General features: G+C 39.9%; 1 protein-coding gene across 4 annotated transcripts in view; it reads right to left on the bottom strand.

Annotated features, from left to right (window-relative positions):
- LOC134344379 (latent-transforming growth factor beta-binding protein 2-like) overlaps window positions 1-16223 on the bottom strand; it is a 510939-nt gene that overhangs the window by 264124 nt on the left and 230592 nt on the right. For all 4 annotated transcript variants that reach the window (XM_063044071.1, XM_063044078.1, XM_063044088.1 and 1 more), the window contains one exon: window positions 5771-5845. In XM_063044071.1, coding sequence (XP_062900141.1) covers window positions 5771-5845 — 75 coding nt within the window. The remainder of the gene's footprint in view (window positions 1-5770; window positions 5846-16223) is intronic.

The raw sequence follows: 16223 nt of genomic DNA, 5'->3' as shown, positions 1-16223 counted from the left end.
CTAGGCCTCCTGCCCCATGATCCTCTCCTATCCCCTTTGCCAATCAACTTTCCAGCTCTTGGCTCCATCCCTCCCCCTCCTGTCTTCTCCTATCATTTCGGATCTCCCCCTCCCCCTCCCACTTTCAAATCTCTTACTAGCTCTTCTTTCAGTTAGTCCTGACGAAGGGTGTCGGCCCGAAACGTCGACTGTACCTCTTCCTAGAGATGCTGCCCAGCCTGCTGCGTTCACCAGCAACTTTGATAACTGTTGCTTGAATTTCCAGCATCTGCAGAATTCCTCGTGTTTGCGAAGTTAAAGATAAGTTGGCAAATAGCATCTGCAAAATTTAAATTCAAAAAATGGGATCAAGCATACGAATATGTAAAAATTCCCACACTCGCAAATGCTAGATTGTTTAGAAGTACTCATACATGAAACTGGTCCATGTACTAAGCTGTGCTGATTACTTATTTACAGTATTTAGAGACCAGCACAGCCTAATTACACCCTTGTAGCTAATTAAGACCATAAGACATAGGAGCAGAGTTAGGCCAATCAGCCCATTGAGTCTCCTTTGCTATTCCATCATGGTTGATCCTCTCTTCCCCTCCTCAGCCCCACACTCCAGCCTTTTTCCCGTAACTTTTGCTGCTGTGTCCAATCAATCTCTGCCTTAAATACATCCAAAGACCTGGCCTCCACAACTGCCTGTGGTAACAAATTTCACAAATTCACCACCCTTTGGCTAAAGAAATTTCTCTGCATCTCTGTTTTAAATGGAACCCCTCTATCCTGAAGATGTGCCCTCTTGTCCTACTCTCCCAACATGGGAAACATCCTGCCTACGCCATTCAACATTCGAAACGTTTCAACGAGATCCTCCCCCATCCTTCTAAATTCCGGTGAGTACAGACCCAGGGTCATTAAATATTCCTCATATGATAACCCTTTCATTCCTGGAATCATCCTTGTTAACCTCCTCCGAACCTTCTCCAATGCCAGCATATCTTTTCTAAGATGAGGAGGCCAAAACTGTTCACAATACTCAAGGTGAGGCCTCACCAGTGCCTTACAAAGCCTCAGCATCAAATCCCTGCTCTTGTATTCTAGACCGCTTGAAACTAATGCTAACATGCATTTGCCTTCATCAGCACTGACTCAACCTGCAAGTTAACCGTTAGGCTGTTCTGCACAAGGACTCCCAAGTCCCTTTGCATCTCAGATTTTTGGATTTTCTTCCCGTTTAGAAAACAGTCTGCATAATTATTTCTACTAACAAAGTGCATGACCACGCATTTTCCAACATTATATTTTATTTGCCACTCTCTTGCCCATTCTACTAACCTGTCTAAGTCCTTCTACAGCCTATCTGTTTCCTCAAAACTACCTGCCCCTCTACCAATCTGCAAACTTGGCAACAAAACTATCTATTCCATCATCTAATTCATTGATATGCAGCAGTACAGAAGTGGTCCCAACACCAACCCCTGTGAAACACCACTAGTCACTGGCAGCCAACCAGAAAAAGATCCTTTTATTCCTACTCACTGCCTTCAACCAATCAGCCAATGGTCTAACCATGCCAGTAACTTTCCTGTAATACCATGGGCTCTTAAATAGTAAGCAGCCTGATGTGTGGGACCTCTGAAAGGCCTTCTGAAAGTCTAAATATACAACATCCACTGCATCCCCTTTATCTAGCCTACTTGTAATCTCCTCAAAGAATTCCAACAGATTCGTCAGGCAAGATTTTCCCTTAAGGAAACCATGCTGACTTTGTCCTATCTTGTCCTGTGTCACTATATACTCTATAACCTCATCTTTAACAATTGACTCCAACATCTTCCCAACTACTGAGGTCAGAGTCACAATGCCAGTGTTCAATGATTTTTGACAGATCATTACTAATGCCTCCATAATCTCTTCTGCTACCTCTTTCAGAACCCTAGGGTGCAGTTCATCTGGTCTGGGTGACTTATGTACACTTAGGTCTTTCAGGTTTTTAAGCACCTTCTCCCTTGTAACTGTATTCACTTCTCTTCCCTCACACCCTTCAACATCTGGCACACTGCTAGAACATAAGACATGGAGAAGAATTAGGCTATTCAGCCTGCTTTGCCATTCCATCATGGGTGATCCCAGATCCCACTCAACTCCATACACCTGCCTTCTCACCATATCCTTTGATGCCATGACCGATCAGGAAACTATCAACTTCCACCTTAAATATACCCATGGACTTGGCCTCTACAGTAGTCTGTGGCAGAGCATTCCACAGATTTACTACTCTCTGACTAAAAAAATCCTCCTTACCTCTGTTCTAAAGGGTCGCCTTCAATTTTGAGGCTGTGCCCTCTAGTTCTGGATACCCTCACCATAGGAAACATCCTCTCCACATTCACCTTAACTAGTCCCTTCAATGTTTGGTAGGTTTCAATAAGATCCCCACACATTCTTCTAAATTCCAGAGAGTACAAGCACAAAGCTGCCAAATATACTTCATACATCAACCTCTTCATTCCCGGAATCATCCTCATGAACTTCCTTTGGACTCTCTCCAATGGCAACACATCCTTTCTAAGATATGGTGCCCAAAACTGTTGACAGTACTCCAAGTGCAGCCTGAGTGGTGACTTATAAAGGCTCAGCATTATCTCCTTGTTTTTATATTCTATTCCCCCTGAAATAAATGTGCCAACATTGCATTTGCCTTCATTACTACAGACTCAACCTGTAAATTAACCTTCTGGGAGTCTTAAACGCGGACTCCCAAGTCTCTCTGCACCTCTAATGTCTGAACCTTCTCTCCATTTAGATAATAGTCCGCACTATTGTTCCTTTTACCAAAATCATTATCATAAATTTCCCTACACTGTATACCATCTACCACCTTTTTCTGCCCATTCTTCCAATTTGTCTTAGTCCTGCTGCAATTGCATTGCTTCCTCAGCACTACCTACCCCTCCACCTATCTCTGCATCATCTACAAACTTTGCCACAAAGCCATCAATTGCATACATGTCTTCCACAGTGAAGGCTGATGCAAAATAATAATTTAGTTCGTCTGCCATCTCCTTGTCCCCCTGTTATTATTTCTCCTGTTTCATTTTCTAGCGGTCCTATATCCACTCTCATCTCTCTTTTTTTTTTACATACTTAAAGAAGTTTTACTATCCGCATTCTTACATTCTTCCTTTTCTCATCCAGATCCTGTACTGTGTTGACTTTCAAGAGAACAATATTAGTATAATCTTATGACATTCAGTTTTTCCATACATAATTCCACTATCACAGCTTTGCTGATTATATGCCTGTATGATATTAAAAGGTGCATTCCAACTATAAATCATAAAGAACTCATCCTTTTCAATTTCCAACATATAAAACTATTGACTTTTCACATTTTTACTATGACTTAAAATTATGCCACCCAGCCCACCAAATCTATGTCAGCTCCTGACAAAGGATCCAATCAATTCCATTCCTGATTCATTTTTTCTGTAACTCATTTTCACTAGAGATAATTTACAGTAATGAATTTATATTACATTTATGAAGGTTTTTTGGATCTGAGAGGAAACTTGAAGACCCATGGGAAACCCACACAGTTATAGAAAAAACATCCAGACTGCATAATGACAGCACTCAAAATCAAAATTGAAGCCAGAGCAATGAACCTATGGGACAGAAGCACTAACTGCTGTATTACCATGCTGGCCTCATTGACTCCCCTTGTCTTCCAAAATCCTGTCAAGTTGTTCAGTTCCAAGTAAGTTTGGTGTCACATCTTAGTACATGTTGACTCCTGACTACCTACCTCAATCCTCATCTCACTTGCTTTGTAAATATGATTTTTTAAAAATCTCAGCTTGATGCTCTGCATTTTTCCTTTCTACCATGAATGATTCAATACAATAAGTAAGCATAACAAGTGGATTTACCTGAGAAAAGCTGCAAGCAACATCTAAGTGAAAAATGGCTGAGCTGGAGAAAAATGGCTCACTTTACCTGCAGGAAAGAAGTCAATAAGATTGAAAGAGTGCAGAAAATTTAAAGGATGTTGCCAGGACTAGATATCCTGAGTTATAGGGCAAGGTTTAATTGGTTAGGATTTTATTCCCTAGAATTTAGAAGAACGAGGAGAGATTTAATAGAGGTATATAAAATTATGAGGGGAATAAATAGGGTAAATGCAAACAAGATTTCTCACTGATATTAGGTGAGACCAGAATTACTGTTCATGGGTTAAGGGTGAAAGAGAAACTGTTTAAGGGAACATCTTCACTCAGAAGGTGTTGAGCATGTGGAACGATCTGCCAGTGAAAGTGGTGGATTTGGGTTTGATTTCAACACATAAGTGAAATTTGGAAAGGTACATAAATGGGATGGGTATGGAGGGTAATGGGACCAGGTGCATGTCGATGGGATTAGGCAGATTAATAGTTTGGTAGGATCTAGAAAGGTCAAAGGGCCTTTTCTGTGCTGTAGTGCTCTATGATTCTATGACTCTAATAATCTCTTGCAAGGACTTTTAAAGTCATCTGTGAGAAATTTTCATAAGATCATAGGAAAGGAATGTTATCTATCCTTATATGCCCTTCATGATTTTATATACCATTCAAAAGGGCATCCCTCAGCCTCCTACATTCCAGTGAACTTAGTCTATCTAAGCTTCTTTAACTACAGCCCTCCATTCTAGGCGATATTCTGGTGAATAATTTTTGCACTCTCCATTGCTCTTATATCCTGCAGAGTGTGACCAGAACTATACATAATACCCCAAGCACCATCTAACCATTGTATTCTACCGAAGCAATATGCTGCCCCAATTTTTCTACCTCAGTCTATGAGTGGAAGCATAGTAGATGCCTTATTCACTACACTATCTACTAGTGCTCCCAGTGAGCTATGGGCATGGACCACTAGATGCCTCTGTACAGCAATGTCTCTAAGGTCCCTGCCAATTTTGCCATGTGTTTTACCAGACTTCTCAAAGTGCACTCCTTCACACTTGACTGGATTAAATTTCATCTGCTACTACTCTGCCCAGCTATCCAGATTATCTGTGTCCCACTGTCTCAGAAGATAACCTTCTCACCATCTAGATCTTCACAGATTTTCTGGTTGTCTTTCCAAGTGAATATAAATCATGCCCCATCAACTTTTCTTCTGCCATCACAAGTCAGCCTCCCTACCTGTTGCATTGTCATTCTGTGGTCCAACCTACTTTCCACAAATTTAAACCTGATAACGCTAGCAAACCTGACTGCAAAGATTTTTGAATGATTTTGTTCAGGTGCAACCTCTTTAGAGATAGAGATATATATTTTGTTAAAAAGAAGTTTCCACAAACAGAATAATTTATTGAATGGAACAAAGGTGATAAGGAATTTTTGAGAGTCTTCTAAATTTTAATGTCCACAGTTGGATGGTGTTACTCAGGTAATATTTAGTCTACAATTTATATTCTCAGTAAGCAGTTTGAACAATAGAAAATACATAAATATTGAACATTCCATCAAATTAATTTTTCAGACAAGATATATTTTCAGTTCTTGTTTCAACATTTGATTGAAGTTCAACAACTAGCCTGCAAACAACTTTTAGCACATGCATAAAATACACTCTTTCCTCCAGACACTTTTCACTGTCTGAAAATGTCATGGAACTGAAAACTTTCCCAAACATTTGAATATCTATGATACCATTACATCTTATTTAATAATGAGAAAAATATGTTCATATTCCCTTCAGTCATCTCATTGCTCACAAAAACTTTATAACTTACCTTCACAATTTGTGTCATTCATTTTTTTATAACCAAGGGGACACTCAATTTGGCCATTTTGTATCTTGGGATGAACTAAAGAACAAAAGGAAGAGGTAATATTGTCAAAGAGCAAAAAATCATGCAACTCAAAAAGTTAACATATAGGTAGGAATGAAAATTGGTAAGTATTTTACTGATAATCAATGCTATTATCTATCAAAGCTCTGGACCAGAATCATAACCTTGATAAACTTTCCTAAAACATACAAGTTATAGTGCCTATAAAAAGTATTCAGTACAACGATTTTTCATGTTTTATTGTTTTATAACATTGAATCACAGTGGATTTAATTTGGCATGCTTTGACACTGATCAACAGAGAAAGACACTTTCATGTCAAAGTGAACATAGATCTCCACAAAATGATCTAAATTAATTGCAAATATAAAGCACAAATAATTGATTGTATAAGTATTCATGCCCTTTAATATGACACACCAAACCATCACTGGTGCAGTCAATTGGTTTTAGAAGTCATATAATTAGTTAAACAGAGATCACCTGTGAGCAGTCAAGGTGTTTCAATTGATTGTATTAAAAATACACCGTATCTGGAAGGTCCACCTGCTGGTGAGTCAGTATCCTGGCAAAAACTACATCATGAAGACAAAAGAACACTCCAAGCAACTCGACAAAAAGGTTACTGAAAAACACGTCAGAAAAACACTGCAAACACGAGGAAATCTGCAGATGCTGGAAATTCAAGCAACACACATCAAAGTTGCTGGTGAACGCAGCAGGCCAGGCCAGGGTTTCGGGCTGAGACCCTTCATCAGGACCAAGTCCTGAGAAAGCCAAATTATATAAAGGACTAATTCAAGTAATGTATAAGGGACAGTTAAAGACCAGTTTAGATCTAATATCCAATGAGAAAAGGGTGATTAATAATTTGATAGTTAAGGGCTCTGTAGGGAAGTGATCACTAAGATAAAGTTTTATAAAGATTCCTTTAAGTGATTCAATTCAAAACAGGGCCATAAATTTAAACAAGACAAACTGTGAATGTATGACACCTAAATTGGCAAAGTAAATTGGGAAACTCCATTAAATTGTATGACAGCAAATGAGTGATGACTATCATTCAAAGAACTACAACGTATACTGTAAACATAATTATTTTAAGGCCCACAAAACCCAACCAGAAGTGCAGTCCAGCAAAAGCCAACAGCAGTTAATGATGATGATGATGACATCGACTCAGACCTGAGAGGCCAGCGTCGGGCATTTTCATGCCTTACAGCAGTTAAAGACAGTATTAAAACAAAGGAAAAAGCTTACTATAGTTTGAAAAAGGGCAATAACATCTGAAAATTGAGAAAACTTCCAATTTCAACAATAAAGACCCAGAAACTTATTACGGAAAATAGAATATATGAGTAATCTAGTAAGAAAAGTAAGAAAAGGCAGCGAACTACAGGGCCTCTTCTCCAAAAGTATGGAACTTTTTTGTATTCAATAAAGCTGTAGGAAGCAGCAGTTTGAATGATGCTAGGGCAAGGGAGCTGGGAGGACCAATTATCCTTACTTCTGTGGGGAAAATAGGAAAGCTATATGTCAGGTTGTGCTTGTGATTGTAGGGATCTGCAGATCTCAACAAGGACAAAAAAAATGCAGTTTGTGTGTTGGCTCTTTAAACAGCACAGTTTCAGGAAATGGGACGAATACGGTTCCTTTTGTCAGACCAGCATTGTAATACCACTGAGTTTATTTGGAAGAATTACTGAATATGCTCAAAATTTATAAGATAAATCAGAAATTTGCCCAACAAATGAGGGAATGATCTTCCTATTGACCATCAGACACAGAAGCAGAATTAAGCCATCAAGCTCATTGTGTCTCCTCTGGCATTTCCATCTAGTCCATGTGACTTACCTACCTTTAGACCTTTCAGTTTCCCTAGAACCTTCTCTCTAGTAATGGAAACTTCACACACTTTTGACAGCCAACACTCTTGAACTTCCCACATATTGAAACATCTTTCTCCCCTTACGAAGAAAAAAAAATGTGCTGCACTATTTCTAAACTCAAACTACTTGTTACGCTTCAATGGGTAGATATTCTTCTTGGATTCATTTTAAAACTTCCTCGTCGCCAATCTTATGTGCAGTAGTAATCCCTCCTCCCCCATCCCATACCAGATGGTGATGCAGTCAGTTAAAATGTTCTCCACGGTACATCTGCAGAAATTTGTGAGTGTCTTTGATGACATACCAAATCTCCTCAAACGCCTATGGAAATGTAGCTGCTGTCGAGCCTTCTTCATAACTGCTTCAATATGTTGGGTCCAGGACAGATCCTCAGAGATATTGACATCTAGGAACTTGAAATTGCTCACTGTGCCTACTTCTGATTCCTCGATAAGGACTGGTGTGTGGTCCCTTGTCTTACCCATTCTGAAGTCAAAATCGGTTCTTGGTCTTACTGGTTGTTGCTGTAGCACCACTTAACTGGCTGATATACTTATACTTTATTGTCGCCAAACAATTGATACTAAAACATACAATCCTCACAGCGATATTTGATTCTGCGCTTCCCACTCCCTGGATTACAAATATTAAATATTAAAAAACATTAAAAATAGTAAAAATTAGTAAATATTAAAAACGTAAATTATAAATTACAAATAGAAAATAGAACAATGGAAAGTAGGTAGTGCAAAAAAACCGAGAGGCAGGTCCGGATATTTGGAGGGTACGGCCCAGATCCGGGTCAGGATCCGTTCAGCAGAAAGTTATATATCTCACTCCTGTACACCCTCTCAGCACCACCCGAAATTCTGCCAACAATAGTTGGTTCTTCAGCAAGTTTATAAATAGCATTTGAGCTGTGCCTAGCCACACATTCATTCTGAATTTGTTATTTTATGGCACTGGTATAGTATAAGGCATAAAAAACATAATTTACAGAAATATATAAATAGTGCAAAAGTTGAATAGTGAGGTGGTATTCATGGACCGTTCAGAAATCTAATGGCAGAAGGGGAAAAACTGTTCTGAAAAAACACTGAGTGTGGGCTTTCAGGTAGTTGAGGTAGTTGAAGTCTCCTATTCTCTTGACTTTCAATTTTGAACTGATTATTTTTAAGATTAAAACTGAAAGCCACAGTTGAAAACCTATGCCAATAAATTCAGTCATAGAATAATTTACTGAAAACTACAAGAATGTATTATTATGAACAGTGCGTGAATACCTGGAAGGAAAAAAAATTAAATTGAGCAGAGTTCTAGAATTTCTCGGAGATGATGTGTTTAAGTTAAAAAAAGAGAAATGGCTGGGTTCTTGACAATTACCATTTATTTCTTACTGTTCTACATAAAGAAATGACCTCTATCAACATTCTAAGCCTACATGTATATGGGCAGGAAGTACCAAAGATCTAAAAGTCTAATAATTTATATTTACTATGATCTCTATATTTTGGACCATACAGGTTTGATAAATTGGCTCTCTGTTTTGACTAGTACTGATACACTGCATGAAAATGTTAATTTGACAATCACTTTAATAAAGAGATGTGACACCTGTCCCTATACCTCCTCTCTCACCATATTTCAAGAAGCTCTACAGTCTTCCCTGGAAAGGCACATGCACCTCCATGGCTTTGTCCACTGCATTTGGTGCTCTCAATGTGGCCTCCTTTACATTCCTGAAACTAGGTGCAAAGTAGACCACTGTCTTAATATCCACCTGAGTTCTGACCACAATGGCGACTTTGAACTTCTGGTTGCAAGCCATTTAAAGTTATTCCCACTCCAGCCTATCTGTGCTCAGCCTTCTCTGTTGCCAGGTTGAGATAAAACACAAACTACAGGAACTGCACCTTATATTCACTGTACATGAGTGTCCATATCCAGTACATAATTCTCTAACTGCTGCCATCTCCAACAGAATCATGCCACTAAGCACATCATTCCCTCCCCCACCACTCCACTTTCTGTAGGGATCACTCTCAATGTGACTCTCTTGTCCACTCTCATCCCACCCCAATGATTTCCCTCCTGACAATTATCCCTGCAAGCATGACAAATGCTACACCTGCCCCTACACCTACTCTTACCAGGCCACAAATAGTCCCTCTTGGTGATGTGAGTTGGTGCAGCCTCCTCTATTTTGGTGAGACATGATGCAGATTGGGGTATTACTTTGCCAAGCACTTTTGCTCTATCTGCTGCAAAAGGCAGGTTCTTCTGGTGACTACCCATTTCAATTCAACTTTTCATTTCCATTCTGATATGTTTGTTCATGGGCTCATCTTCTACCATAATGAGGCCAAACTCACATTGGAAGAACAACACCTCACATTCCATCCGGGTAATCACTTGAACATGAATTTCACTAACTTCTGATAATATCTTCCCCCTCCCTCTTTCTCTTTTTTTCTGGCTACCCTCTCATCCCTTCTCTTCTTCTCACTTGCCCATCACCCCTCCTCCTTCTCTTTCTTCTATAGTCCACTTCCCCCTCACCTGGTCTCTCCCATCACTTGTCAGCTTGTAGTCCTTCCCCTCCCTCACCTTAAATGTCAAGTTCAATTTCAATGCACGTAGTGATCCCCACAGGTAAACAGTAAACAGTACAATAAACAGTGACAAGAACTCAGTGGTGGCACAGTACTCATTTGCTTCACAGACTGGATCCTCAGCAATGTTTCAAGCCCTTTGTCTACAATGCTTCTGGTAAATGTCACAAATAGGGTGGAATGGAGACCCTGTTGATCCTCTGCAGTCAGCCATAGTTTCTGGTTGCAGTTCCTCATCTCCCGCAGACACAGATGAAAGTAATCCAGCATATTTTCCAGCAATTATATGTTAGTAAGTAGAATCACTGAAAGAGCAGGCCTACAGGGATCTGCTTTAAGTATCACTCAAATACCAGCCCACTTATTGGACTTCTGTATCCTTGCTCACTGCTTCCAACAGCTTCCCTGAGTAGATTTGATAATAAACTTACCTTGAACTTTTGAAGCAGGTGGGAACCTCTGACTGCGGCAATAAAAGATTGAAGATGTCCTTGAACACAGCCAGTTGGTAGGCACAGGTATTCAGTGCCCTACCTGATACACCATCAGGGCTTGAAAGGATTCACCATCTTGAAAGATGTCCTGATGTTGGCCTCCAAGACAGAGATCATAGATCATACAGCTACCAGATACTGCAGGGATTCATGCAGATGTAGTTTTCTTCTCCCTTTCAAAGCATGCATGAAAGTCTTTGAACTTATCTGGGAGTGAAGCATCACAGCCATTCATGATGTTAGGTTTTACTTTGTATGAAGTAATAGCCTGCAAACCCTGCCGGAGCTGACATGCATCTGATTCCATCTCTAACTTCAATCAGAATTGCTTTTGTGTTTAAAATAGTCTTCTGTAGGTCATTCCTGGACTTTTTGCATAGTTCTGGATCACCGGTCTTGAATGTCACATATCTAGCGCTCAGCAGACCACAAATCTCCTAGTACATCCACAACTTTTGATTTGGGCATACGCAATATGTTCTCGAAGGGACAGACTCAGCCACCCAGGTTGTGATGAAGTCACTGACAATTGTGGCATATTCATTCAGGTTCAAAGATAAATCCCTGAATATTGTCCAGTCCACAGACTCAAAGTTGTCCTGTAAGTGCTCCTCCACCTCCCTTGACCATACCTCCTTGGTCCTCACCACTGGAGCTACGATCTTTAGTCCCTGCCTATGTGCCAGGAGTAGAAGCACAGCCAAATGATTGGACTTCCCAAAATGTGGGCATAGGATGGCACAGTAAGCATTCTTGATAGTTGTATAACAGTGGTCAAGTCCATTGACTTTTCTGGTTCCACATCTGATATGCTGGTGGTAGCTGTTTCAGAGACTTCTTCAAGCTGGCCTAGTTGAAATCCCCCTGCAATGATAGGGAAGGCATCCAGGTGCATTGCTTTGTGAAAACTGATCGCTGAGCTCAGCTCCTCCAGTGCCTGCCTAACATTGGCAAGAGGTGGAATGTGCCAAGAGGATGGCGAAAATCTCCATTGGCAGATAAAAAGGACGACATTTGACTGCCACGTCTGTGCATCACGATGAGTTAATCGTAAAGCAGACTCCACCTCCTCTACCTTTTAAAGACTGACATGTTCTATCTTTGTGGAGAATGGTGAAGCCATTGGGCTGCTGGGTTGTGTCCGAAATGGCGGGTGTTAGCCATATTTCCATGAAGAAAAGTACACAGTAGTCCCTGATGTCCCTCTGGTACTACAATCTTGCTCTGAGATCTTCAATTTTATTTTCTAGAGATTGTACATTTGCTAGCAGGATAGTTGGAAGTGGGAGGTCTAAGTCCTCCGCATTTCAATCATACCTGTAAAGCAGCATGCAGTCCCTGCTTCCGTTTTCTTAGAGCAGAACTGCACTCATGACCCGAGTCTGCAATCCAGTACTCCCAATTTTGAGTATCAATACATTTTTAGATGTCTTAAAGCAATGTTACTTACTAAAGTAACTATGGTTCTGACTGTGGACTTTGATGTGGATTCTCATCAGAGCTGCACAAAAAGAGCTGCCACGTGTCAGCTCACAAACAGGAGAAAATCTGAGCAACTCACACAAAATGCTGGAGAAACTCAGCAGGCCAGGTAGCATCTATGGAAACAAGTACAGTCAAGGTTTCGGGTCGAAACGCTTTCCATAGATGCTACCTGGCCTGCTGAGTTCCTTCAGCATTTTGTGTGTGTTGCCACATATTGGCGCCATCTTGAAGATTAAAGTTTCAGGTGAACTTAATTTTAACACATGCAATCAACATTCATGAAATTATACTTACAAGTCATATACAGACCTAGTTTCTCAAGGTGAACCTAAAGTAAGCATGAATGCAATTAATCACCCCATGCAGTGTGCACTCTTTCTAAATCTACATGCCTTCTCTGTCTAATGGAGATGTAATTCCTTTTCCTCAGGTACAGAGTTGATCTTATGAGAAATTGCAATGCATTGCACTCAGATTAGGAAAAACAGGTATTAGAGTCCAAGCAGCTTAAATTGCGTATTGTGCAAAATGGAGGATTGTGTGAAAAGTGCCTTAAGTGGCCACTGAATAATTCAGCTGCTGTATGAATGAAATACTATGAAAAGTTGCTTCCACATTAGTACCCCACAGTGTACTAAAATAGAAAAGTTAAACCAATTTTAATTGACAGTGATCCAAATGAATAGTGCTCAAAGAACTTCACATTCTGCATACAATCTATTTGCTAAATGTTAGTAGCACACAGAAATTCAGGCATTGAATGTGAATGACTGTGGTTTTACAATTCAAAATTGAATTGCAAACTTATTAAAAGCATAGCACTGCACGAATTAATTTCTAGACCTGTACCTTTCAGAATTCTGCATTGCAATTTACTTCACTGATGATTAAGTAGTTTTGAAAATTCAATCGCTGAAATGATGGTGGGAAATGTATCTAGTAATCAGTGCAAATTAAGGTCCAACGGGCAGAAATGATGACATTTAGTGATTTTGGATGAGGGAGAAATGTTTTTCAGAATTTGGGAGAAATGAAGTAAAAAAAATATTTTTTCTTTTATCATGGGCATAGTTGTGAGATACAAGTATATGCAAGGCTAACAGTAAATTTAATGTATCAAGAAATAGATTTTAGCTTGCTCGAAAAGTCAATCTTCACTTTGTGTATTTAGGCATCCTTGAAATAGCTTTTTCCTCTGATATCTATTAGAGACCTGGGCTGAATGAATTTCTTAATATTCTCAGCCAAGTTCCTGTTGGACACAACAGGCACTGCTAAACAATCTGATCCAAACTGGCACAGTAACCCAAATCTAAACTACTTGTTATCTCTCTGAAAATAATACATCTGGGAACAACATTATACTGTGTATTATCTCAACACATGAACATGTTTAAAGTGTTTTGCATTGTGAGAACTTCTTTTAAGAGTCATTTGTAAAGTGACTCAAAGAGTCAGATACATCACAGGAAATGGCTCCTGTGTTACATCTCATCATTTCCACAGCTGAAAAGAAATTAATTTTATTTTTATTCCTATTTCTTCTGAGATTGGCAAACATTTCGTCCTCAACCAACATCACTAAATATGATCATTACTGCCTGGTTAACCTTGCTGTGTGCAAATTGCCTTGCATGTTTACTTGCATCATGTCCATATCAACCAAATCAGAATCAGAATCAGGTTTATCATCACTGATAGATGCTGTGAAATTTGTTATTTTGTGGCAGCTATACAGTGCAAGACATAATTTACAAAAAATAAATAAATAGCACAAAAGATGAATAATGAGGTAATTTTCATAGGTTCATGGACGGTTCAGAGCGGAAGAAGCTGTACTTAAAATATTGAGTGTGGGTCTTCAGGTTCCTATAACTCCTTCCCGATGGTAATAAGGTAAGGAGGGCTTATCCCTGATGGTGAGGGTTTTTAATGATGGAGGCCACCTACGGGAGGCACGACCTCTTGAGGATGTCCTTGATGGTGATGAGGGTTGTGCCTATAATGCATTTCTGTACATTGGAGGGTCCATACTAGGCTGTGATGCAGAGTCAGAATGCTCTCCACCATACATCTGTACAAATTTGTCAGAGTCTTTGTCGACATCGCAAATCTCCCCAAACTCCTAATGAAGTAGAGCAGCTGGCTTTCTTTCTTTGAGATTGCATAAATGTGTTGACCCAGGATAGATCCCCTGAGATGCTGGCACCCAGAAACGTGAAGCTGCAGAGCTATAAAATACTCATCTATACTAATCCCATTTAAAGCAATTGATCAAGAGCCTAATATGACTTGATGATTCATGTGCACACTTAGATACTTCTGAAATTTTGTGACATTAATTGCCTCCACCATTCTCTCAGGCAATATATTCCAAAATCCAATCATCCTCTGGGCTTAATGATTCTTTCTTAGGTCCACTCTACACCTCCTGCCCGTTTCTTAAAGAGCCATAGGAAAAGCTGCCTAACACTTACTCAATTTACACCCTTCATTGTTTTGAGCATTTAAATCAGGTTGCCACACCCTCTTAACTCCTTAATTCTATTAAATCATATATTATTTATTCATTCCTTGTCTATATAAATTTGATGCTTACAATTACACTGATGCCACTGATAATGGCAAGGAGTTCAACTTCAAATTTTGTATCATTGTTTTTTCAAAAAAAGTTAAGGGAAGCCTTAAAATAAATTGCAGTTGCTTAACATGTGCATTTCAAAGAATGTTCTATTATACAGCAGCAGACTTTTCTAAATTTACTTCCTCAAAGTTAATGGCCAGCCAAGTAACTTTGATCCAAAACTTTCATGTTTTTAAATTATCTGTTATACCCCAATGCTTATAGAAATGTAGAAACATAGAAACATAGAAAATAGGTGCAGGAGTAGGCCATTCAGCCCTTCGAGTCTGCACCACCATTCAGTATGTTCACGGCTGATCATCCAACTCAGAACCCTGTACCAGCCTTACCCCCATACCCCCCGATCCCTTTAGCCACAAGGGCCATATCTAACTCCCTCTTAAATATAGCCAATGAACTGGCCTCAACTGTTTCCTGTGGCAGAGAATTCCACAGATTCACCACTCTCTGTGTGAAGTAGTTTTTCCTAATCTCGGTCCTAAAAGGCTTCCCCTTTATCCTCAAACTGTGACCCCTCGTTCTGGACTTCCCCATATCGAGAACAATGTTCCTGCATCTAGCCTGTCCAATCCCTTTAGGATTTTATATGTTTCAATAAGATCTCCCCTCAATCTTCTAAATTCCAACGAGTATAAGCCTAGTCAATCCAGTCTTTCATCATATGAAAGTCCTGCCATCCCAGGAATCAATCTGGTGAACCTTCTTTGTACTCCCTCTATGGCAAGGATGTCTTTCCTCAGATTAGGGGACCAAAACTGCACACAATACTCCAGGTGTGGTCTCACCAAGGCCTTCTACAACTGTAGTAGTACCTCCCTGCTCCTGTACTCGAATCCTCTTGCTATGAATGCCAGCATACCATTTGCCTTTTTCACCGCCTGCTGTACCTGCATGCCCACTTTCAATGACTGGTGTATAATGACACCCAGGTCTCATTGCACCTCCCCTTTTCCTAATCGGCCACCATTCAGATAATAATCCATTTTCCTGTTTTTGCCACCAAAGTGGATAACCTCACATTTATCCACATTAAATTGCATCTGCCATAAATTTGCCCACTCACCTAACCTATCCAAGTCACCTTCCATCCTCTTAGCATCCTCCTCACAGCTAACACTGCCGCCCAGCTTCGTGTCATCCGCAAACTTGGAGATGCTGCATTTAATTCCCTCATCTAAGTCATTAATATATATTGTAAACAACTGGGGTCCCAGCACTGAGCCTTGCGGTACCCCACTAGTCACTGCCTGCCATTCTGAAAAGGTCCCG

The sequence above is a fragment of the Mobula hypostoma genome, chromosome 1 (genome assembly GCF_963921235.1).
Source record: "Mobula hypostoma chromosome 1, sMobHyp1.1, whole genome shotgun sequence".
NCBI classification, from domain to species: domain Eukaryota; kingdom Metazoa; phylum Chordata; class Chondrichthyes; order Myliobatiformes; family Myliobatidae; genus Mobula; species Mobula hypostoma.
This window is presented reverse-complemented; position numbering and strand designations above follow the sequence as displayed.